The 27,124-nt window shown below is 38.5% G+C and overlaps 2 protein-coding genes across 4 annotated transcripts in view; both read left to right on the top strand.

Annotated features, from left to right (window-relative positions):
- The window catches only part of LOC307171271 (protein NLRC3-like), a 231,247-nt gene extending 230,927 nt beyond the window's left edge, over positions 1-320 (top strand). For both annotated transcript variants that reach the window (XM_079892778.1, XM_079892777.1), the window contains exon 8: positions 1-320. This exon is cut by the window's left edge and continues 416 nt beyond it. In XM_079892778.1, coding sequence (XP_079748904.1) covers positions 1-135 — 135 coding nt within the window. In that variant the 3' untranslated portion in view covers positions 136-320.
- A 25,511-nt stretch (positions 321-25,831) lies between these two features.
- On the top strand, positions 25,832-26,866 carry LOC307173550 (fascin-2-like). Of its 2 annotated transcripts, XR_013823874.1 has the most exons (4): positions 25,832-25,942; positions 26,035-26,202; positions 26,318-26,668; positions 26,830-26,866. XR_013823874.1 is itself a non-coding variant. In XM_079896746.1 (3 exons), the coding sequence occupies exons 1-3, from the start codon at positions 25,834-25,836 to the stop codon at positions 26,521-26,523; spliced, it is 483 nt and encodes a 160-aa protein (XP_079752872.1). In that variant the 5' UTR covers positions 25,832-25,833; the 3' UTR covers positions 26,524-26,739. The 2 variants fall into 2 exon arrangements, 1 of the variants encoding a protein (XP_079752872.1); XM_079896746.1 differs by lacking the exon at positions 26,830-26,866 and having other exon boundaries at positions 26,318-26,739.
- Positions 26,867-27,124: the final 258 nt, after the last annotated feature.

The following is a 27,124-nucleotide window of genomic DNA, read 5'->3' on the forward strand; positions in this document are numbered from 1 at the left end:
TCTGACACACACACACTCACACACTTACACACATTCACACACACATTCACTGAACCCCTCTGTGCTGGATTTAGACTTGATTATAACTCTTCAGTGTCTCTGTGTCACATTAAACAACAAACACACACTGACTGACACACACACACACACACGCACACTGTAAAACAAATTACAAAGAAAATGTCTCTCAAAAAATTTTCTCATTTTTATCAGAAGTGTGAAATTACTTAATTAATTAAATACTTAATAATTCACATGTTTTATTACAGTTTAATCATGTTATTGTAGTTTATGGTCAATAAACGCTTGTTCCTGTTTCAGTCTGAACATGTTTCTTCAGTTGTTGATCTTTGACTGTTATTTTCATTCATGATAAACGTTTGTCACCCTGAGTTTCACTGTTTCTACACGTTTGCTTTTTAATGTCCAGTTTTGACTGAATCACTTTATGAATCTTCATCAAAAGAGAGTTTGGACTGAATCTAATACAGAAGAACTGTTGAACAGGAAAGTAAATGAGTCTGGGACAAATAATCAAAGTCAAAGTAAAAAACACTTTATTTTAATGTGTAATTATATATTTAAGTACTAAGTAATATTAAGTACATGTACGTACTATAGGGTTAGGGTTCATTTATAGTTATTACTATAGTAAATACATGTAATGTGTAACAATGACACTAAAATAGTGTTACCAACAAAAACATGTAAAAACAAAACATGTATCAAGTGTTTATAAATGTACGCAGTATTCGTGTTTGTTTCATAAAGTTTAAATAAAAAACTTTTATATTATTTTCTACAAGGTTAAAAACTGGAATTTGGTTTATGTTAAAAGAATATAGTTTATATTGTCCTTAAACACGTTTATATGTGAGACTACATCTGAATTATGTTAAAAATATTGCAATTATAATTTTAAATCAGAAAAAAATAAAATAAATGGTCATTATGTTTATATTTTCCGACAGTAATTATTACATCAGGATTGAAACAACATGAATATATGATGAATCTCCCCCCCCCCCCCCACCCCCCCCCCCCCTCTCTCTCTCTCTCTCCCCCCCCCCCCCTCTCTCTTTCTCTTATTTATTGTGTTGAAAAATGACCATTAAAGCGGTATTTGCCATAAAAGGGTTTTAAATCAAATTGCATTGTAAAAGTATTCAAGTGTATATTATATCTATATTAATAAAGGTTAGTTCCAGTCCTTGATTCTGATTTCAGAGTAACACTGACAGACACAGACTGGTTCAATCACTACGATTCAAAATGGCAATTTTTACCTTTATTTCTCACTCTAAAAAATAAAACATTGGGTCAACAAAAAAAAAAATATATATGTTAACGTTTTCCACTAGAATGTTTAAGTTAAGACTGCTGGCCTGGCAGAATTACATTAATTCAAAGCGATGTTTTGAGTATGACGAATTACCTTTTAGGCCACAATAAAACGCATTTCTAAGTAACATGAACTTCACGACTAAGTTGATCTCTGCAAGAGTTAAGTTGAGCCCTGTCCTATAATAAAGACATTTTCAATTTTGATTAATATGCGCGAGGGAGAGAGAGCAAGACAGTTTGAAGACTGAGAGAGTGCGCGCGCGCGCGGCCGGAGGAGGGTCTCTCTCTCTCTCTCTCTCTCTCTCTCTCTCTCTCTCTCTCTCTCTCTCTCTCTCTCTCTCTCTCTCTCTCTCAATTCAATTCAATTAAAAATTGCTTTATTGGCATGACTGTACATATTACAATATTGCCAAAGCTTGGAACACATAGAATAATTATAAAGACATCAAAATAATAAAATATTATAACATAACTTAAATCTAAATGTACTACTTAAATTAATTGTATAAATTAACAGTGTAACAAATTATAATATCTGTGAACATTTTACACTACAGTGTTTTAACATACAAATTATAATATCTGTGAACATTTTATACCACAGTGTTTTAACATACACACACACACACACACATATCACTGAGGGTCACTGTGGTGGATGTAATATGCTGAGTAAAATGTGAACAAGATTTACTGTATGTGTTCACCTGAGGTTTAATCCAGTAATCAGTTTAAATAATTATAAAATATTAATGTTGATAAGGACGTTGAAATGTTATGTTTTGCATTAATTCATATGTTTAGTGATTTCGTATGAGGTTAAAAATGTAATGATGATATGTTTGGGATGAGTGTATCTGATTGGTCGTGTGTGTGTGTGTGTGTGTGTGCGTGTGCGCGTGCGTTTACTAATAGTTGGGGAGTTCTCGCGAGACGCTTCATTCTAAGTAAAAACTCTGGATATGAAGCGTCTCGTCTGACTGTTTATTGATAAACGTGCTCCCTTACAGGTATATGAAGCGTACATTTGCACACATGTGAATATTAGTGTTACTAAATGTATTTTTGCTAGGTATTGTGTTGTATTATTGGGTGAAGTGCCATACGGGGCGATGTAAAACGCTAGAGTTATCCGCTGGGGAGAACGCGGTTCGCGCGCAAATCGTTCATGTGTGTATGTGACGGTAGGGTGATTAAATGTATACGGTTTATATATGTAAGGAATAATTGACGACAGGCCGTTGAATTATTCGAAAAATAATGCACACCCGAGGTGGTAATGCGGTCACGACGCGAAGCGGAGTGGCCGTTCACCTCGGGTGTGCATTATTTTTCTAATAATTCAACGGCCTGAAGTCAATTATTCCGCTTATACTACAGTTACCACACCTCGAAACATTGTTCAGATTATGTATTTCAAGACGTTTGTAAAGTTTTTGTCATTAAAACGCTCTATGTAGGACTAATTTCTTACACATCTAATCCAATACCTCCGTTGCTAATTCCAAAACGTCATTTTAGAGTTAGTAACGGAGGTTTGAGCCACTGATAGCAGACTAATGCTGGACACACGACTAGCTGACACATTCTCTGACTGTTTTCATCGCAGCAGCAGATTTTAAACACCGACTTTGAACACAGACTGAACGCGCTGAACACGCGTTTAGGCATGATCAGTCATAAGTATCAAATTACATTCATAACCGGCCTTAAAGCGTGTCCTCGGCTCGGCTTTATGCAGTTATTAGAGAGAGATGTTGCAATAATGAGACAGAAAAGCATGTGCGTCAATATTATTATTTATTTATAAATTCAATTTGTTTGAATTAATTCGTTAATTCTTTTTTTTTTTCTATTATTGACAGATGACAGTAGACTAGCCAAATAAATGAAAAAAAAAAGCCTTTTAACAAGTAAGGCCTATCAGTAATTATTTATTTGTTATATTATCTGCAATAAAAATCCGTGCTGCAGGACTATCCATTTATTTAGCCTATATTCAGATTAATTTTCTATTGATTATAGATAGGAATGTACTTTATTTATTAAAATTAAACTGCATGTTTCCATTGATTGTGAAGCTAGACATTGAAAATTGCAGATCAAGCGCATGGGGCTAAATGCTTTTTCTTGTTATGAATTGTATCATATTTTCCGTTATTACCGTTAACTACGCGAAGTGATATGGAACTGTAATGCGGTCGAGACCTGCCTGGAACTACTTTAGCCGTGCGTTTCCCTGAAAATAATGCACACCTTAGAACATTCGTCAACCAATCAGATTCAAGCATTCAACGGCCCTGTAGTATAAATATATATATATTTTTCATTTATTGCCACAATTCTTTCTAAGTAAAAACTCTGGATATGAAGCATCTCGTCTGACTGTCTATTGATAAACGTGCTCCCTTACAGGAGAGCTACATGGACAGTAGGGAAACACACTGAGGTCAGACACACACACCTTCTCTCTCTCTCTCTCTCTCTCTCTCTCTCTCTCTCTCTCTCTCTCTTTTAATTCAAATTTTTTTTTCAATTCAAATTAGCTTTATTAGCATGACTGTGTAACACAATGTTGCCAAAGCATCAACATATTATATATAAATAATAAAACAAACAAACAAAACATATATGTATAGATCATGTCAATATGTAGCATAGTAAATATAAATAAATAGATAATATAAACACAATCTATCCTAATAGATGAATATATACAGTGGGTCTCTCTAGCTGACTCTGGCGTTGTGAATAGCTAACACATATTTAGCCGCTAGTGTAGCTGTACTATCATCTACTCTCTCTCTCTCACACACACACACACACACATATTTAGCCGCTAGTGTAGCTGTACTATCATCTACTCTCTCTCTCTCACACACACACACACACACATATTTAGCCGCTAGTGTAGCTGTACTATCATCTACTCTCTCTCTCTCACACACACACACACACACATATTTAGCCGCTAGTGTAGCTGTACTATCATCTACTCTCTCTCTCTCTCACACACACACACACACACACATATTTAGCCGCTAGTGCAGCTGTACTATCATCTACTCTCTCTCTCTCTCACACACACACACACACATATTTAGCCGCTAGTGCAGCTGTACTATCATCTACTCTCTCTCTCTCTCACACACACACACACACATATTTAGCCGCGAGTGCAGCTGTACTATCATCTTCTCCCAGTAAGAAGGACATTTTCTCAGTGTCACTCAGTTCAGAGAATGATGGAATCAAGGTTTCAAATCTGGGCAGAAAGGTTTCTCTTATACTGGAGTATCTGGAGCAGAAGAGCAGAAAGTGTTCCTCATCCTCGATGTGCTGTAGATCTCACACACACCCACACACACACACACTCATCCTCGATGTGCTGTAGATCACAGTAGATCCTCTGCTCTCTCTCTGTACACACACACACACACACACACACACACTCCTCTGCTCTCTCTCTGTCCACACACACACACACACACACCCTCGATGTGCTGAAGATCACACTGTCTACAGATCCTCTGCTCTCTCTCTGTCCACACACACACACACACAGACACACACACTCACTCTCACTCATCCTCGATGTGCTGTAGATCACAGTGTCTACAGATCCTCTGCTCTCTCTCTGTCCATGTTTGTCTATGTCTTCCTCTCTCTATCTCTAGATCATGGTCACTTAATCTGTATTTGGAGAGGATTTGTCTTTCTTTAAAATGTTTAATAAATAGATAACTGGCCAATTTAGTGGCTCTATTGAGGGTCGAGTAACATTGGAGTTTATTCTGGAGGGCAAAATGTGCTTTTAGTGCTTCATCATGGGTGTCTTTTAGATGTTTGTGGATTTGGTTAATGATAGGTTTGGGGTTGATGGGGAGTATATTCTGATGGACGAGTTGGAGAGCGAGTGTGTTCAGAGGATGAGGTTCTGCTGAGGTTTCATTGGCGAGGAGGGCTTTATATTGCACTGACTCTGGATCAGACTGATGGAGGTGATGCCAGAACTGAACACATCTCTTCTGGATCTCGATGTTCAGCGGGTACAGGCCCAGCTCAGCCCTGCAGGCGGCAGTGGACGTGTTTCTGTGAACCCCGAGAATATTTGTGCCAATTTCCAATTTTAATTTTTCTACTGATGTTTTATCCCAATTTTTACAATTTAGTACTGGTCCCCAAATTTCACATCCATATAAAAGAATTGGTTTTATTATTGAATCATATAATTTTATCCAGGTTTTAATGGGTAATTTTAAGTGTCCACATCGTGACTTTATAGCATAGAAAGCCCTCCGAGCCTTTTCACCGAGTGTTTTCACAGCCAGACCGAAGCATCCCGAAGCGCTGATGTCGATGCCCAGCTGTAGCTAGAGCTGTGCACACACACACACACACACACACACACACACACACACACACACACACACACGCACACACACAGATAGCTGTAGCTAGAGCTGTACACACACACACACACACACACACAGATAGCTGTAGCTAGAGCTGTGCACACACACACACACACACACACACACACACACACACACAGAGATAGCTGTAGCTAGTGCCTTTATACAGGAACTGGTGTTTGTGTCCCTGAGATCGGGCTTTCTTCTGGAACACCATGACTCTGGTTTTGTCCAGATTGACGGTCAGGGCCCAGTCGTGACAGTATTGTTCCAGCAGGGACAGGCTCTGCTGAAGGCCCTCAGGTGTGCGGGACAGCAGGACCAGGTCAGGTCAGGTGAGTTTGTTTCAAAGGAAACAGTTTTTCAGATTCAGGTGGAGCAGTTTTGGTTATTCACATGGGGCTTCAGATAAAGCACAGTTTGGCAGTGATCGGACATCGGGAGCTGAGGTCTGACTGTGAAGGCATTGATAAAGCTTTGATCAATATCTGTTATTGAATAATCAACCACACTGGTTCCTAATCTGGAGCAGTGAGTGAATCTACCTAATGTGTCTCCACGAGTTCTGCCGTTAATAATGTATAATCCTAAACCTTTACAGAGTTTCAACATGTGTTTTCCACTAATGTTCACTGAGGTATCATAGCTGTTTCTCGGTGTGATATTCGATGAGGAATGAAACGTGGTGTCATTGGGGATGTGCTCATTATCTACAATATTTACATAATCAATTTCTCGCCCTGTTCTGGCGTTTAAGTCTCCGCAGATGAGGATGTTTCCTCTGGACTGAAAGTGTAAGATGTCAGTCTGTAATGTTGGGAAGCTTTGCTCTTCGTAATAGGGAGAGTCATGAGGGGGAATATAGACTGCACAGAGATAAAGACTAGACTGATATATGACGGATTCACTTCAAGCCAAATAGATGATTTTCCACTTTTAACAATTTTAATCGAATGTTTTAAATCGTCTTTGTGCCATATGAGTATTCCACCTGAGTCTCGGCCACATTTAATTTTAGAATTTTTTGATGAGGGAACCATAATTTCCTTGTATCCTATTGGACAATGCAAGGTCTCATTACTACGACACCACGTCTCCTGAAAGATACAGATGTCCATATCTCTCACACTGCTGAGTTAGTCTTGGTCTGCAGTCTTATTACCAAAAGTAGAAGAGTGCAGACCTTGTATATTCCAACAACTGATTTTAAATGATTTCATTGATAGTTTTTTCTGTAATGTGTGTGTGTGTGTGTGTGTGTGTGTGTGTTATGTCCTCAGTCTGGAGCAGATGACGTTGTAGCTCTTGTGTTGGGATGGAGGTCCAGTGGTCCGTCTGGGCTCTGCTGGAGGACGAGAGCTTCGCCTGTTATCGGGGTTTCTGCTGTTTCTTGCTGTGTTTCCAAGGGCTGTGATTTTCAGCACTCTGGCAAAGACTTTCACTCCTTGCTTATTGAGATGTACGTGGTCATACATATGATGAGGCTGTATGTCTTTGTGATGGGCGAGATGAACATTGGGAATGAGTGCGCAGCTTCTGGAGAGTTCACATTATTCCCGTGGATCACGTGGATCGGCACATCGGTGCGTGGCAGCAGTGTGGACAGAGTTACTCTAGCCTCTGGGAAGCGTTGTGTGGCTCTGATCGCCACCTCTCTCATCACAGGAGCCACACGGCCCTTCATGGCCCTTAAATCATTCGTCCCTGTGTGGATTACGATGTGCTTGTAGTTTTCATGTTTACTCTCAGACAGGATCTGAAAAGCACTTCTTGTGTTTGGGCACCAGATTTTCTTGGCTCTCATGTTTGGTAGTAGAAGTCTCTCATTGATATATTTCCCATTAGAGTCCGTCAGGATAAGAGCATGTGTTTCTCCCGGGTCCTGGACGAGTCAAGGGTTTGGCAGAAGACTCTTTAGGTACTGAAACAGAATTGAGTCTTTCTTTCAGATCTGTGATGAGTTCATCTTTGGTGCGAAGAACTGACTTCAAGGCCGATAACTCCTCCTGCATTTCTTTTCTAACATCTGTTAGTTGTCTTCCTAAAGTTGATTTTACTTCCCTCAGTTCATCTTTAGTTTTCTGAAGTTCTTCTGTCATTTCTTCTCTGTGTCTCTGCAGAGATTCAACTTCTTGTTTTAAGTTCTTTATGTCAATTGTCACTTGCTCCATGTTGTTGTCTTTCAGGTGGGATAGTATTAATTCTTTCATCTCCACTACTTCTACTTCCAGAAGTGAAAAGTTGTCTTTCATTCTTGACATTGGAGATGGGATCGCAGTTGCTGAAGTCACTGTCGTCTTTTGGTCTGATTTTCCAGGGGAGGGAACAATGTTCATATTCTTGTCCACTTCATCAGACAGTGCCAGCTTTTTTATTAATTCAAAATCTTCAATGAAGACCTTGAGAGCAGACTCTGATCCCTGGACCATGACAGTGCCATTTTGATAGAAGTTCAGGGTCAAAAATCTTGTTTCATCATTTTTTTCAGCATCTTCAAATGCTAAGATCTGTCTGCCTTTACAGATGCCTCTTTTCTTGGTACACGTGAGGTGTTGACAGAAGGCAGTGTGCCATAAAGGGCTGTGTTCGGTGTAAAAGAGCAGGTTATTCATGGCACTGTGGTCCTGTTGTTCAGCAAACAGTGTGTCGGGCCTCTCCTTCATCTGCTTGTGTCTGAGCATCAGCCTGGAGGCCTCAGAGCTCTTCTGAGGGTAGATGAAGGGGCGGGGCCAAGATGATGCGCTGGCCATCATTGATTTGGAATGTAAACAATCAACTGAAATAACTGCCACTGTTTTGAATTGATTTGTTTATCATCTCCCAGTGGAGATAAAAAACTGGTAAAAATGAGTAAATAAGCCAAAAATGGGCAAAATATGACTTTCACTGATTTCTTTAAAATTCCAGTTGTGTCCAAAATGTCCAAAAATGTTTTTTCTGTGCTGTTCTTTCTTGTTTTTTGCTGCTGTTGTTGTTGTTTTGCTTGATGTTAATCCTTTCCAATATGAGTATCCTCTTCTGCAGAGGTTATCCTGTGATCAGCTTCTCTTGAACTTTTCCTCAAATTCAGGTGTGACACTGTAAAAAAAAAAAAAAAAATGTCCAGATTCAACAAAATCTTTGTTTAGATGTTGTCTAGATGTTGTTGTATGTTGAATCCTCTCTTTTCATTAGCTTGTTAGCAAATAAATCTTATTTTTCTTGCAATTTATCTGGAGCTCAACTCGTCTCCTCAGAATCCTCTCTCTCTCTCTTTCTCTCTCTCTCTCTCTCTTTCTCTCTCTCTCTCTCTCTGTGTGTGGGTTGCATGCTGGGAGCGGAAGTGTGGTGTGGGGGGGTTGAGAGCGGCACGTTTTTGAATTTGTTTTCAAGTTTAATTTCTTTTACTGTGGTTTAGTTAAGTTTTTGTTTTTTGTCACATTTTTTATAATTTGGAAAAACAAAAAACAAAAAAAATCTGGGGTGATTTATTTATTTTGATTAAGGCCATGGCGTCTCTCTCAGGTGAGGGAACGCCGCGGGGTTATCTATTAAGAACGGGTGTAAAGTGTTCTCGGATCAAGCATTTACCGTAGAGGATGTACTTTTAGCAATGGGTGAATATAGGGCACGAAAATATAGCATCGGCTTCTAGAATGAACAAGGCGGTGGTGGTGTTTCTAAAAGACGAAAAGTTTGTAAACAGCCTCGTTGAGAAAGGAATTGTTGTTGCCGATTCCCTGGTGCAAGTAACGCCTTTGCGCGCACCTCCTACCAGGGTTACCATTTCAAATGCGCCTCCGTTTATTTCTAATGAACAAATTATAAAAGAACTGTGTTGCTTTGGAAAGTTTGCTGGATCCATTAAAATGTTGCCGCTTGGGTGTAAAAACGCAGCTTTAAAACATGTTTTGTCTTTCTCGAAGACAAGTATTCATGTTTTTGAACGCGCAATCTAAGGAATTGGATATCTCGTTTCGCATTCAACAAGGGGACAGTTCCTATATGATTTTTGCAATGACAGATAGCTTGAGATGGTTCGAATGCGGTGATTTAGGACATAAGAAGTTCACGTGTCCGCATAGGAAACAATCAGAAAATGAAAATAACAAAATAAATAAGAATGAGAAAACGGTTCAAAGCGAAAAAAAGCGAAAGGCAAAACAAAGAAAAACGGCCCATAGTTGCAAAGGATGGAATGAGTTCAGGGAAAAAACTAAAGATAGAAGCGGTTAACGAGAAGGATCCGGAGGATACGGTTTCGGCAGGTGAACCCGGCGTTATTCCTCAGACTGGATCCCCACCCGAGAAGAGTGCTTTAGATCCAAGTTCAAGGTCAGAGGTGAGTGAGTTTATTTCATCTATGCGAGCTGGGGATAATGCTGTAGGCCCGACTGTTTTGGAGGATGAAGTTGATGCTGTTAAGGAGAAGGATTGTGTTCATGGTAAAGAGATGGCGAGTGTTAGCGGCTACAGAATAATGTGAGTATGGAGAGTGAAAGTAGTGATGAAGAATTGGAGGATTGTGACAATTGTTCTGAGTTTTCGGAGTTTGATTGTAGTCAGGCTTTGGAGGATGTGTATTCGGTCGAGGAATTAAATGATTTTCTGGACTTTACTAAAGGGAAAAAGGTTGATGTTGCAAAATATTATAAGTTTATAAAATCCGTGGCGAAAGCAGAAGACGACGGGCTATGAGGTCATTTCTAAACAGAAACGATTTCGGCTGAAAAAGTTTCTAACAAGCGTACGTAAAACTCAGAAAGAAAACGTAAAATTGTCAAAATGGAAAAAATAAAGCACATGGGTGTGGGATCTATCCTAATTTTTGTGTTGCTTCTCTGTCTTTTGTTCTTTTCCCTCTCCCCTGCCATGCAGATTCTTAGACTAGGATCATTGAATGTTAATGGGTTGAGGGATGGAGGAAAAAGGGTTTTACTCTCTGAGTTTCTTAGGCTTAAAGATTCAGAAGTAATACTTTTACAAGAAACCCATAGTGATATCAAAAATGAATCAGAGTTAAATTTGCTGTGGGAAGGAACGCTTTGTTTAAGCCATGGCACCAATGTAAGTGCAGGTGTAGCTATTTTATTTGCAACTCACCTAAATGTTAAAATTTTATCAGAAACGGAAATAGAGAGAGGACGTGAAAGCTAAAGTTGAAAATCAGATATTCGTTTTTATAAATATTTATGCTCCAAATAAAGGGTCAGATAGAATAATCATGTTTAGAAAATTAGGAGAGTTTTTAAAAAGTTATACTTTAGATGGTATGTTGATCATGGGTGGGGATTGGAATTGTTCTCTTAACTTTCTTGTAGATAGGAATAATGAGGAACCACATCCTGTATCATCTGCTGTTTTAAAAAGTGTTATAGGTCAGAATGATTTAGTAGATGTATGGAGAGACAGGAACAAAGAGGTGAAACTTTATACATGGACCAAGGTCTCGCAGGGAATGATAAGTGTAGCTAGACTGGACAGGTTTTATGTCAAGTGTGCTGAGAATAATACGATAATGGGGTGTAATATCAGATCACAATTTCATCACAGTTAATATTGTTTTGAATCAAACTAAATTTAAAAGTCCGTACTGGAAATTTAATGCTGCATTATTGAAAGAAAAAGAGTTCATTGAGAAATTTGAAATGTTTTGGAAGGAATGGGTTTCTAAGAAAAATGATTTTGATGATTTGATACAATGGTGGGAAATCGGAAAGACACAAATAAAAATATTTTGTCAGCAGTATACATGTTTTTCAACAAGAAAAACAAAGCAAAAAATTTCTGAAATTGAACAAGAGATATTTCACATTACATCTGGTATGATTCAGAAATCTAATGCTTGTTCAGCTGGCATGTTGGGTTAAAAGAAACGTGATCTAGAAGAGTTGTTGCAAGTGTGGGCAAAAGGTGCCCTAATAAGATCACGATTTATGTCTGTACATGAGATAGATGCTCCCACGGCGTATTTTTTTAACTTAGAAAAGGTGTTAAAACAACAAAATGAAATGTATTGTCTGACAAAACCCGATGGACAAAAGACTTTTGAGGCAAGAGAAATGAGAAAGATTGCGGTGGACTTTTACTCAAACTTGTACAGAAAAGAAGAGACGGATCCTGAATGTGTGTCACAGATACTGCAGCGGTTGCCTTCTCTCACTAAAACACAGAGGGAGATTTTGGACAGTTCTGTATCATTTGAGGAGTTGACTGATGCCGTCAAACAGATGAAGCCTGGGAGAGCACCTGCAATTGATGGACTATCAGTGGACTTCTTTAAAGCTCTGTGGAAATACATCGGAAGAGAGTTGTATGAGGCGATCCAAGAGTGCTTTAAAGAAAAACGCCTTCCCACAAGTTCCCAACGGGCAGTATTAACACTTTTACCAAAAAAGGGGGACTTGAGTGATCTTAAAAACTGGAGGCCGGTGTCAATCCTAACAACGGACTATAAGCTAATTGCTAAAGTGTTGGCAAATAGGCTGAAAACTGTATTAGGAGATGTAATACATCAAGATCAATCCTACTGCATTCCAGAAAGATCCATATATGATAACATTATTATGATCAGAGACATTTTAGATTACTCAAAACTACATGAAGTGAATGTTGGCTTTCTGTTCCTAGATCAGGAGAAAGCATTCGATCGAGTGGATCATGGTTTTCTGTATGATACAATGACGGCTTTTGGGTTTGGATATGGTTTTATGTCATGGATCAAACTCTTATACATGAATGCCTCTTGTGTTCTAGAAATAGGAGGTGGGTTAAGTAAACCAATGAGTTTTCTTAAAGGCATAAGACAAGGATGCCCACTGTCCGGTCAGTTATACGCATTAGTTATACGCCACTCCTACGTGTGTTAAGACAAGAACTGTCTGGTCTAAAGGTGGATGGTTGCTGCAATGCGTTTAAGTTAACAGCATATGCGGATGACAAAACTGTGATCGTGAAAGATCAAAGAGATATTGATGTGGTCATTCACAGTATCTCTTTATACGAGAGAGCGTCTTCTGCTAAACTGAACTGGAGTAAAACAGAAGCTTTTTGGTGCAATGAGAAAGAGGAATGTTGTAATGACAATGTAAAACCTGTTATCCCTGGAAATGTAAGTTTAAGTTTTTAGGCATCTTTTTAGGTTCAGAAGTATACCAAAGAAAAAATTGGGAAGGGGTTAAAGATCAAATTTGTAATAGAGTATTAAAATGGAATTGGATTGTCCCTCAATTGTCATTTAGAGGGAGAGTACTGGTCATTAATAATCTTGCTGCCTCTCTTTTATGGCATAAATTAATTGTGTTAAACCCACCAGATGGATTCATTAAGGAAATTCAGAGAGTGTTTGTTAAATTTTTTGGATTGGACACCACTGGTTAAGAGAAGCAGTATCTGCAGTTAAACGAAGGAGGTCAAGGCCTTATGGACATCAAGTCCAGCTGCGTTCAGACTGCAGATTGTGAAAAGACTCCTATATAATCAGCCGCAGAACTGGACTGAAGTAGCTTGTGCTTTACTAAGAAGAGTGGGGCGGATGAACTTGGATAGACACCTATTCTTAATGAATTTGAAAGAAGTAGATTTTAACGGACTCTCTCCTTTTTATGCATCAGTCTTAAATGTGTGGCAAATATTTATTGTTAAAAGAGAGCTGTCTGAAATAAGCCATGAGTGGGTGCTTGAAGAACCTTTGATTTTTAATCCGCTTTTTTCCAGTGAGATGTTAAAATCTAAAGGTGTTTTGGTTAAAACAGGAATATGTAAAATATGCCATCTTCGGCAGAGGGACAAATGGATTTCTGCAGAAACACTGGCCTTGAAGATTGGTGTTCATTCTGTTAGGATTGTTGAAAGATTATTATCTGAGATGCAGGAGTTTTGTACTGTACCTTTGCAAGCAGAAACGGTTGAGACCGTATTCCCCAGCATCAGGGTGGGTGTAAATGTAGGAGACTGGCAGGAGGGGGATGGAAGATTACTGTCTTTTACAACACCTGAAATTAGTCTCTTTGACACAATATCTAAGAAGGCTTTTTATCTTGTTTGTGTAAAATACTTAAATTTAAGAGCATTGCAAGATCTTTCAGAGACCAAATGGACTAATTTAGTTGAATCAGAGGCCTCTCCGAAAGGACGTTGGAGGACGTTGTATAAGAAACCAATCGAGAAAAGAAGTGGAGATTTGAAATGGAGGATTTCTCATTGGATTTTAGCAACAAACCGTTATAAAGTTCATCTAAATCCTTTGCAAGGAGAGTGTTTGTTTTGTGGGCTACCAGAAACAGTGTCTCATATATTTATTGAATGTTTCAGGCTAGCAGGAATTATGGGTGTGTTAAAAGACCTGAGTCATGATTTTGGTTTCTTTTTTATAAATAGTTTTTTTATTTTTGCACCTGAAATAAAAGCAAAATTGTCTTGATAAATGTTTTATTTGGTATGGCAAAAATGGCTATCTGGCTGACAAGAAAGAGAAAAATGCAGTTGAATAGTGAAAATGACCCTTTGGACTTGTTCAGAGCTCTGGTAAAGAGTAGGCTGGTTATGGAGTATAAGTATTATGAACTGGTGAATGATACCGATTCTTTCTTCTACTTATGGGGGATTTAAAATGTTTTATGTAAACCCAACGAAGAGAGAGGATGCAATGTATTGCTGTAAAAGAAGCTTTTTTAAAATGTTTTATTCTTTTTATGACTTTTTTTTTATCTGGATATGCTATTTAATATTAATGTAGTAATGTGTTAAAGGAGTATACAGTTGTGGTATAGATTGTAATTAAAGAGATGTTAAAAGTCAAAGTCTCTCTCTCTCCCTCTCTCTCTCTCTCTCTCTCTCTCTCTCAGTAACATGTGCGGGCGCAGCGCTGCTGTCAGTCATCTATCACTCACCGATCAAATAAGGCTTTCCAATTATCACTCCACGCCGGTGTGGAGAACACATTAGTCCTAAGCTCGGACTCATCTCTTCAATCGGACTCATTTGTTCACCACACCGGTTCTGTTACTGAAGAATCCAACACGAGACAACGATATGGCGCAACCAAACTGTTACATGATTGGCTGTTAGCGTGTCACTCCATACGTTGCTAGGTTACCAGAGAGTGAGTGCCTTTGTTCATGCAACCAAACTTGCTTCGCAACCTCTGGTTTCTTCCGACGAAGAAATATATATATCGAAATATTTATCGAACGCATTTTTTATTGATATTGATTACATGTCTATCGCGAGACATATCGTTTTATCGCCCAGCACTACTTTAATCCATGTTTTTAACTAATTATTTATCACATTAAAGGGGGGGTACAATGGTGTTTCATGTATTCAGAGTTGTTTACACTGTTAAAGAGATGGATTCTCATGCTAAACATGGGCAAAGTTTAAAAAATATATTTTGGACGAATAACGGAGAATTTCTGTGCCGAAAATCTTACTTCCGGGTTGGTGCAAGTTTCGGCTGTTTTTTTTTCGATCGTGGATCTAATGACGTAGATCAGAGTGGAACTCCTTATATGAGCATTTCTCTCGGAAAAGCGCGCCCGCGCACACGTCGACTAGAGGAGAGCGAGACCGCGCACATCAACGCGCTTCAACAGGAAATCATCGGCAGCGCTGCATAGGATTTGTTCAAGAATGTCTCCAAAAAAGTGTGTATTTGGATGTGAGGGAAAGCTTACCGTGTTCAGCTTTCCAAAGAACCCAGTGTTACAGGAACAGTGGATGCAGTTTGTTTTTCCGGGGCAGCAACGGAGTGTAGGAAGTGCGGTTGTGTGTTCTGGTCGTTTCAGTGACGAATGTTTTATTAACAAGGCTCAGGTCGACGCTGGATTTGCAAATCGTTTGCTATTAAAACGTGGAGCGGTCCCAGTGATAAAAGACCCTAGTCATGTAAGTACAACTGGATCAGATTTCTGTCTTTTGCTGGAAATCAGCGCTACCGCTTGACTCTATAGCTCCGCCTCCAGGAGCTCGGCTTTTCCCGGAGAGAATCGGAAAGCTGTTTTTTCTTTTAAAATTATAATAAAACTAAACACTTTTTGGAGATATTAAGGATGCACTACTACTCTATAGGTACTCAAGATTAACATGAGATTAGGTGAAACTGTGCATGTTATGTACCCTTTAACTGTCTTAACATGAATAATAACCCTTATAAATGAAATATGGTTCTTCAAAATAAATCCTCAACAGGCAATGAGAGCTGTCAGAGTGTTTCTGTTGAACACAAGCACTGAGACCCGGGGGAGAGAACAGCAGAGAACAGGAGACAGACGCTGGGCATTTTTATTTAATTTGTGTAACGTTACATTTTATTCATAAACATTAAAAACACACTTTTTTGTGGTAAAATACGAGCAAAGGTAAAAAATATCGAATTCCAAAAAATTAAACGGAAAAAAACGAAATTTGGAAAAATAAATAAAACGAAATTTAGGAAAAAATAAAACTGAATTCATTGGGCCCTACATAACTCCGACTGGTTTGGAGCAAAGTATCTGAACAAATAGGGTCCGTGTATCCGATCATTCAATTATTCCATTTAATCTGGCAAAACAAAAACGAAATAACGAATCAATATTTTGTTTTTCTGTTTTTCTGTATGAACCAAATATGAAAACTGACGTTTGTTTCATCGCTTTCAGCTCGAAACGGGAAATATAATAAACAAGGAAACCAAAACGAAATAATGGATCAAATTTACGCTGTCTTTATTTGTTGTAGTAGGTCTAACCCAGGGGCGTAATTTGTGGGGGGGTTGGGGGGAGATAACACCCCCAAAATTATCTATGCATTACAACCCCCCCAATATTTATACCTTGATCACATGAAAAATATGCAGACCCAAACTTCAACCCCCCCAAAGTTCAAACCAAATCTACGCCCTTGGTCTAACCATTTCCCACGGTGCTGTCCTGCTTGCTTTGCACATGCGCAGTGGATATAGTCATGGTATAGTTTCAAAGGAGTCGGTCGCTGAGCGCCAAAAGCGGAGGGTCCGGTCCCAGTTGGTCAAACTTTCCAGTTCAAATGGCACCATACATGTGTTTTATTGAGGACATGTTTATGAGTGGAATGCCATATCATGAGATCTCAGTAAAGATGCGAGAAATGTGTCCAGCGAGGAAGCTCTGAGGTCAGCATTCGGAGACTACTTACCAAGCATAATATGCGGAGAAAGCACTGAATGATGTTTTCGGCTTCCATAGCCTGTGTGTATGCGTGTGCGTGTGCGTGTGCGTGTAGTAGAAGAAGTAGCAGTTCCTGGATGCTTGCTCATGCATTTCAGCTGATACAGTCGCTACATAACCTCAGTTTGACAATGGTTTTGGCCGATAAGTGTGCTTGAGATGATGTGGACACTTTTTGTGTTCTCACTGTTAATAATATTTTGTAATGAATGAGTGTTGGTGATATAACTGCACACAGGCCTATGTTCATTGTTATTACTGCTACTGATAAGCCTCAGCTTTCAATTATTGTTAATAATAGTTGCAACTTACACTCTTAAATGTGCATTGAAAATTGCCAGCTGATAAAACCTGTGCTCCAGGGACCAGATTCATAAAACATCTAAGGCTTCATGTAGCTCCTAACTGGCTGAGTTAGATGGTGATTAACACTAAACTTTAGAAAATCAGTCTATTCTCCCCAGCACCTGTAACTGTCATTGGCTGTTAAAGTCTGTGCAGTGTTGACAACACACAGCCTAAGCAGTCCTTCAGCATGCTCCATATTACATCTACATGCATACTGTGTGTGTTAGTGAGTGTAGTGGTGCTTATGGGACGTCGCTCTGGGACGGGGTGTATGAGGCTGGGAGGGAAAAATCACAGTATACTCACTACAAAAAACTAGACTACACCTGTCAGGAGACAGAGGTAAGTGAATCCAAACACAGCTTTATTCAAGCAGACAAGAGTGCAAGGTGAGTATTCAATGAGTTCAGGTGCAGATTCGGTGAAGATCACTCGGTGCGGGGCAGACAACAGGTGAGCATGTTCTCTTCAGGTTAGTTAATGTCAAGCAGTCACAGTTCATTAATACCTGTCCTTTCTCTTTCAGATGCAGTCGTTAGCAAGCAAGCTCGGAGGAAACACAGGAAGCTCGGGAGGATGCAGGATCACAGGTAACATGGAGTCGAACAGGATTTCTGGAGTCAGCGGATCAATGATACAGAGGTTAGTGTTTCACAGGTGAGTATACGTTACATCTCGAAGTTCAGGAGACAACGGATCATGGTCTGTTCCTGTTGGAGGCTTGACCAGGACTGATCTCACAGTGAGTGTTTTATGAGTTGGCTGATGAGGTAATTGATGATGAACAGGTGTGTGTGATTATTAATCCGGAGCGAGTGAGTGCAGGTGCGCCAAAGAGGATTCTGGGAATTGTAGTGTATGACAGAGCCAAGGAGAACCAGGGAAACCGTGACAACACCACTGTACTAGACCTAGGCTATTTGATGGTAGACAAACAATTGTGTACCTGTGTATGTGTGTGTTTTAACAGACTGGATCAACGTATGGTCGTAAAATGACGGCAGGCTACCTGTCCTCAGGTGGGGTACGTGCAGGGGAATGCCGCATTGGGAGCGTTCTGAGAGCAGCCCAAAAAATGAAAGTTCACGGAAAACTTGTCTTCCGTCTGCTGTGGCTGTCAATCATTCTCCGTTCAGCTGCAGCGTTCCAGCGTGCCTCATACGGTTACGACAGTCAGCACGGTAAAACTCTCTCTGATATGATATAATTCCTCTATAATGCTTGATCTGTATATAAAGGGCTGTGGATCTGCATAAAATGACTTCGTCTTGCTGAAGTGTGTAATGCGGTTTCTAAACGATGTCGTCACTGCTCACGGTGTCTGTTAGGCCTCGTTCAGACTCTCAGTCCATCACACTAACGTACACTAACTGGCATCATACGCAGCATAACTGGAAATTAAAACTGTAAAGAAACAAATGATCTATAAACTGTTGGATAGATATACACTAGGATGTGTATTTTTCATACATTTCAATGCGCACTGTGACTCCATGGGCAAACTGCAAACAGCAATATAATTTAAATAGTTTTTAATGAATGTATTTAATAAGTATACATATAGTAATTTGTATTTTATTATTAACATGTGAAGATTTTATAGAATTACTGTCCAAAGATTTTTTCAAGAATTGCTGAATTATACACTCACTAATCTTTTAATACTTTCTTTAGGACATGGATGAGGATCTGTTTCACAGTGCCATTGAGAAGACCACCATGGGGATCTTTGTGATAAAGCACATTGCTGAGAATGAACCCCGAGTTGTGGGAATTGTCCTTGAGGGTGTGATTGTGCTTCAGGACCTTGAGAATGTGGCTTTTGCAACTGCAATGTTGTTTGGTCTCATCTATTCTCTTAACCTGAAGTACCCCACAACGTTGCGCTACACTTTTGAGATTTTGCAAAAATCATCATGGAGTTGGATGGGGGTGAGCTCTCTATCAAGGCCCAAAACTTCAAATCCAAACTTCACCTGTGAGATGTACTGCTTTTTCGCAGGATGCATGAACTAACAGTTCTGAGTACTGCCTTTTCTTAGGCACTTACAGTTTTGAGGTTTCTTTTACACATTCAGCACAAGTTCTACACATTCAAGTTGTGCAGTGGAGTCAGAGGACAGTTTTTTTATTTCATGAAATCACATTATTTGTGCTTCAATGTTCTATTTGTTTATAAAGACACAGTTTCATGAATGCAGGTATGAGATATAACTCATGTTCATGATCTAACATGATGTTCATGATCTTGTTAAAACATTTCTTATGAAGAGTTCACGTCTTCGATCTAAAATGGGCATGTATGCATATTGCATTGAACAGGACTTTTTTTTTTTTTTTACATACTAGTTTAAGTCATGTTGATATTTAATCACCAAAGAGATTCTAAAAAGATGTTATTTCATAGTCATTTCAAGATGTCATAAAATTTTGTTCAGTGCTGGACTGACCATTTTGATGTTTACATTACACAAGGTCTGCACATTAAATGTGTTGAAGAGAGTCTGAGAGAACAAAGTTCTCTTTGAATTGTGCAAAATTCAGTTTTCACAGAAATATGAGATGTTGTATTCTTATCTATCTATGATATGAATCTGATGGTCTTTGTAAATTAGATTATATGTCTAAAATAGAGACTGTCACTGTGTACATCAGATTCAGTACTTTTTGTACGTTTTTACATGCATAATTTTGAATTGAAGTGAATGAATGTTCAATAAATGAAATAAATTGTTTAAATGAGTGCTTTTTTATTGTTTACTACAAAAACACATTTAAGTAACAACATAAACCATTAAAAATGTAACAAAAAAATTATGTAGAGGTAACTTGATTAGATTGTGTAGAATTAACATGATCCAGGCATGTATCTAAAATAAAAGAATAATATTCAGCTAACATGACTGAATTATGTTAGATTAACTTAAACAGAGCATGTACACATTACTTCATTAAAATACATGTGATTAACACAAAACTATTGTACAGAACTATGTGAATGTGTAGGATACTGTGAACCCAAACAAATTATGTGGAACCAGTGTCCGTAATTCAATTGAGTAAATCCAATGATTTTTTTTTTTCAGTGTAGGCTAGTCCTGAATGTTATGTTTTTATAATAGACAGGGTTTTGCCCAATAGGGTCTGACTGCAGACCTCCTATGTGGAGCTCAGGCAATCTGGCTGTCATCTTATCTGTCCGGATGTAAATGTCAAGGTTTTTATGGCAAGCCCTTTTACCATTTATTCTTTAAAACTTACTAGTTGCTATTTAAATGCTACTAGTACTTACTTATTAGTTACTATTAACTATTCCATTAACTACTAATACATATTCCTGTTTTACTAGTAGTAACAATTGATTAGATACTAGCACATTTTAGTTACTAGTAGGCTAACTACTAGTCCATTAGTTACTAGTAACTAATTGCACATTTTTGCCATTGCAATCTATGGGGCTCTGTAGAGATCACATTTTCATTAGTTACTAGTAACTATTCGAATAGTTATAGAATAGAACTAGCTGAATTCTTGAATATTAAATATTAAATATAATATTAAATATTCAATATTAAATAAAAAACAACTGAATGAATGATACACGGATTTACACGGACCAAATAGTGTAACTTAGCTACTCAATCAGTGACAGGCTACAGCTACTAGCTAACTTGACCTCGGCGCACAAGGAGAAAGGACTTCCAGATTTCGGTTTTCGGTTACAGTAGGCTATCACCAACAGAATCCTGAGCGAATGCGAATGTGTGTAATTAAGCATAAAATTACTTACCATTCACCACATTACGCGTCATCGAGTTTCAGCTGTGGCCCCACTCGTCTGGCCTTGAACATGCGCGCGGAAACTGGGGGCCGTTTACACGTCATCAAATAGTTTTTTACATTAACAGAACTTAAAATTTAATTATTTTTTGATTAACTGAAAATGTCAAACTCTGACAAGTCATGATACTATATTTAATCAATAATCCATTAGTGTGTCATCCAAGCTCAAATAAAATAACAATTACAAGTAAAAAGTCTAACAGTATCTCACTAGACGCCAGCTGGGGGTTTTTCTGAGTAAGTACTTTTTACTGAACAAATTAATTTTATAAGTTACTTTTACAAAGTATACCATTACCAATATCAATTAAATATAGCTACATTTATGAAGAAAGTAAATGATGAAATCGAATAGGCTTTTAATAACAGCTCACAGGACAGTCTAAAGGAACTTTACTTAATTTTACTTTACTTAGTTTTCCTCGCGAAACTACCGCTTTCATATCCCATTAAATGCCATAAAATCGACTGACTGCCATTTTCCAGCAGATGGACCCAATCTAATATTTACACAAACAATGGTTTTCCGTCTTTTTTACGACCAGTTATGGCATATTTTACTCGTCAGTTAATGTGTGGCGGTTTGAAGTAAGTTAGGCCTCAAAGGCGTTTCCTCAAAGGCTCTCTCGCGCTCTCTATGACCCAGGTATGTGGGGGTGCTATACACCCTCAAACGAAGCCTCGATTGATACTGTTATAATATATTGGCGAAACAGATTTGCCAAACGCTCCAGTGCATTATTTGTGCTTATTTGTTATCGCGCTCTGGAGAACGCAGGAGTTTTTATTCAGTGCCGAATTATGCAGACTCGCGAAAACCCTCATTAACAAAGTGTAGACAAGATGTAAGAGATGTGACAGCGACATACGTAAATGCTGGATTCACTCTGCAGGACCGAAATATGAAATGTTAAAATAGTAATGCATTTAAAGCAATGTAAAGGCAGACTAATTGAAAAATATTCATTGCAATTTTTTTTTTTTGAAATTCTATGCCAATTATTGGTAAAACTGTCATCTGATTGTGTAGTTGATCAATCATCCTAGATCTGTCATTTATCATGTTCATAACATATCAGTCATTAGCCAATAATCATTGATGAAAAATAATGTTTCTTCTATTTCTCTCTTTTCCCTGTGTCAACAGGAGCTAACTACAGCCCAAATGCTCCTTTAAGAGCACAGCACTGAGCATCTTTGGCTTTGTAAGTATGTTTTGACTAACTATCAAATGCATTATGTGATTAACATATTGTAATGCATAACTTGCAGGGCTCTACACTTACATTTCTTTTTAGGAGATTTCTTACTTACTACAACTTTCTCCCATCTCCCGACTGCATCTCTGGAGCTCAGCCACAGTGATCTTTGGGTTCTTCTTTACCTCTCTCACCAAGGCTCTTCTCCCCCGCCAGCTCTAGGAAGGGTTCTGGTCGTCCCAAACGTCTTCCATTTAAGGATTATGGAGGCCACTGTGCTCTTAGGAACCTTAAGTGCAGCAGATTTTTTTTGTAACCTTGGCCAGATCTGTGTCTTGCCACAATTCTGTCTCTGAGCTCTTCAGGCAGTTCCTTTGCCCTCATGATTCTCATTTGCTCTAAAATGCACTGTGAGCTGTAAGGTCTTATATAGACAGGTGTGTGGCTTTCCTAATCAAGTCCAATCAGTATAATCAAACACAGCTGGACTCAAATGAAGGTGTAGAACCATCTCAAGGATGATCAGAAGAAATGGACAGCACCTGAGTTAAAGCTAGAATAAAACACTGGCTGCCAAATTTAAATCAAACACAGACGAGGAAAGAGTTAAAAATAAAGCTCAGTCACGTGATTACACTGGAGTCCTGTGGAAGTCTGTGCAGAAACTACACTTTCACAAACAGCACAACGTCTTTTTATCCTCGACAACTTCAACTTTTTCTCTCTAGTTTAGCAGTGCTTTTGATACGCCTGACGTGATCTGAAAACTAGTGATGGCCAGATCGAGGCCTCGTGAAGCAATGAAACAGTTGAACCAAATGTGCCATATTGTTTCGAGGCTTCGAATCAATCCGACACCCGTCTCAACGGTGACACCTAGTGGTCACTTGCAGGTGTTGATCTGAAACAACCTTGACGAGCCATTAAAGAAATGTGTTGTTTTTTTATTATTAAAATTTTCTAATATGTGAAGCTTGTAACCTATAGGCTCCTCACTGTGCATAATGTTATTTTGGTCATGAAAAATGAATATTAATAAAAGAAATCAAGCCACAATGTCTCACTTTTTTAGAGATTTTTATTCAAAAATATTAATTTCTCTGCTGTGGAAGGACTTAGCCTACTTCTTTTTTTTACAGATAATTTCTCCAGCCTTTGAAAAAATCCTCTCACAAGGGACACTTGTTGCTGGCATACAAAGATATTTTTTAGCAAGGACATAAAAATGAGGAAAGATTACTGCTCTCTCTTTCCAGTAAGTTAGTGGATCATGAGTTCTGGGCAAATACGCATCGTTGATGTATTTTTTCACTTCCACTGTGGCATCAGCTGTAGCATTGTGTATCATCTTGGTTTGATGGATGCGAGTATCAAAAAGTTCCCATAAACTGTCATGTGTTTCTACTGGTGTTGATGTGGCATCTCTTCTGGGGAGCCTCCATTTTATCTATCTATCCAAATCTATCTATCTATCTATATGAATCTATCTATGTATCTAGATATGTATCTATAATCTATCTATATATGTATCTATATAATATATGTATTTATATATGTATTTGTAATCTATCTATATATGTATCTATCTATTAATCTAGCTGTCTAGATATATTTATATCTATGTATCTATTAATGTGTCACTATATGTATAGCCTACTCTGTCTGTCTCTAGCCTATCAGTCAATGTGTTGTGTAAATTTAAATGTAAGTCTAAATTGCCTGTAACTAATCAAATCGCACTATGTCACTATATCACCAAAAATCCGCTATCTCAAAGTCAAACTCCTCTCACAAAAACCCACGAGGTCAAAATGCGTTTATTTCACTTTTATACAGATGTGTGATTGTGTGGTCTGTTCCCGACCGTTCCAATCAAACGCTGATTCGGCGGACCACACCTGATGAAACACTTAGTGAAACACTTCGAGGCTTCGTTTGGTCATAGTCACGTGACATGGGTGTTTCGAATCACGCTTCGGATCAGTGTTTCGACACATCTGCGCTTCGGGATCTCGCAAAGCTTCGGAACGACTGTTTCGTGTCAGCCATCCTTACTGAAAACCTCTCAGCGCTTGACTTCAACATGCTCTCGTTCCCTCACTGCCGCTGTGGGCCGACTGAACTGATCAGCTCAAATAAGCTTTAAAGTGTTGTTGTGGAGGCGCTCAGATGTAGATATCTGTCGCAGTGTGATGTAAAATATGGGCGGAAGTGGAAAACAAGGCATTTTGGCAGCTTGGTTTCAACAAATGCTGTTCAGTTAGGATGCTTGTTTCAGGTCTGAAACTTGCGATATGTTTTTATAGTGCAATGACCTCTTATAAGTCGAAAGACCAAAGCGAATGTGAATCCTCATGTCATGACCTCTTTAACACTGAGGATTTTGCCGTGTTTGTTACCAAAGGCCCCTGTGGCACATTGTTGGCTAGCAATGCTTTCTGAACACTGTAATAATATGAGACTGAAACATTGTTTTCTTTGTGACAGACTCGTTAGCAATAATGACATTTAGTTATGACCTTCTTTTATTCGCAGGTTTCCTGCAGTTTGACTAATTCGTTCTCCTCAACCTCATCATCACCATATACTCGTGTGATGGATATTAACATAACACTGTTTGTGATAGAGTTGAATTGTATACATCAGAGCCTATGTGTCCCACATTTCCATGATTCACATTAATTTATGTCCGTTTGATTTATTAATTTAAATTTTTACTGTTGAATACATAATTTATAACATCTATCTTTATTTCATAATTAATTTAAATGCAGTATTGAGTATCTAGTACACAGGCGATACATATCCACATGGTATTGGGGATAGGATGGGGGTTCGGGGTTGGTGTTGGCTTTTGGTGGAAGGGTGAATGTTATGTTTTTACAAAAGACATAAATAACATTTTGATTGGAATAAATGGCACATTGTAAAAAAAACAATAATAACAAAAAAAAAGATAAAAAGGTGAAATATGCAGGGCAGAACATTATAATTGTGAAGATCTCAGCAGAGGAGGATTAAACAACTCCACAAGATAAATGTTTAATGTTAGTTACTCAACTTACCCTTCTTTCTATTCCTAAGTTTCTATTTATTTCCTATAATAACACATTGACTGATGCATAGTTGCTGTTTGTAAAAATGAATTTGTAACAAAAACTGTTAAATCAGATAATTTACCCAGAAATGTTAATTCTGTCATCATTACTCATACTATGACTTTATTCCTGCTGTGGATCATAAAAAAAAAAAATTAAAAAAAAATTGTCAAGAATGTTGGTAACCAAACAATTTTGGTGACCATTTACTTCTATTGTATGAACAAAAACCCTACGTTTGTGTTCCATAGATAAAATAAAATAAAAGTCATACAGGTTTTTGAATGACATGAGAGTGAGTAAATGATGAGAGAATTTTCAGAACTTGTATCACTTTAACATGTAAATATAATATATAATATGCATAGCTCTGATCTTGAATATGTGTGTTCTTGTAACTGATAGAGAAGAAAACACCATGTTCGACATTGAGTGGTTGGGCCGACGAGTCGCTTTGAGGGCAAACAATGGAGAATATGTCTGCACAAAGAGAAATGGCCAGCTTGCAGCTGTGAGTGATTCTGTGGGTGAGTGCACACTGATTCTTCTCTGACCTTTTACTAAACTTCCACTACTGGATACAACACGAGTCAGATAAATCCTCTCATGTGTTCGGCAGGGGAGGACGAGCAGTTTGTGCTAAAGCTGATTAATCGTCCTATCCTGGTCTTGCGTGGGGAGAACGGCTTTGTGTGTCACCACAAGAACTCCAATACACTGGACGCCAGTCGCTCTGTTTACGACATCTTCTCATTGCTCTTCAGCGATGGCGCATACCGTATAAAAAGTGAGTCATGTCGTGTGAGCTGAGACTGACGAGAGTTTCACTGAGCAACACTGACTCTGTTGGGCACTTCTGAGCTAAATTCCTGATGCATGTATTTTCTTTTTTTCTACCACAGGTGGAAATGAAAAGTTTTGGTATGTCTCCGGCAGTGGTCTGGTGTGCTCAGATGGGGACAAACCGGAGGATTTCTTCTTTGAGTTTGTGGAGTATGGACGGGTTGGCATCAAGGGTCAGAATGGCAAGTACCTGCGTGGAGACCAGGGAGGCACGCTGATGGGCGATGGGTTAAGCGTGGACGCCTCTTCCCTGTGGGAGCACTGAGTGCTGAACCAGAGACACAAACACAGACTCACTCAGAAACAATCAGTTCTCGCACTGACACCTGTTAAACTAATGACTTTCAGGAGAACGCTGTTCATTCATGTTCTTTCCTCAGGCTTTTTTGTGAGTGAGTGAAATATGTGTGGTTTTATCTGTTTCTAATACTGTAAATGTTAGTGTCGCCCTTTGATTCATCAGAAAAATACAATATTACACTTCACTCCTTGCAGTGGCCACAATCGGGCCACCCTTCACAGAGAGCGGCCGAGCTTAACACAAGTCATGCACAATTCTTAAATCAATGAGGTTTTCATACACTTTCCTGAGTTTCTTTGCTGCTGGCTCTACCACTTTGTTCATTCACTGTTATTTATTAAACTACTACAATAACAGCTTAAATATTTCCATGTTTATTTATTTTTTTTCTTCATTAAGAATAACATATGAAACAACATTTGAAGATAAAAATGTTCTGTTTTCACACGTTGCTGTGTTTTGAGTTCCAACAAGAATATTCATGAGCATATGATAAAATAAAATAACTATAAATTAATGTTGTTCTGATCATGTTTTATTTCAAATCTGAGGATAACTCTTAAAC

Source organism: Squalius cephalus (genome assembly GCF_949319135.1).
Source record: "Squalius cephalus genome assembly, chromosome: 1".
Classification (NCBI taxonomy): domain Eukaryota; kingdom Metazoa; phylum Chordata; class Actinopteri; order Cypriniformes; family Leuciscidae; genus Squalius; species Squalius cephalus.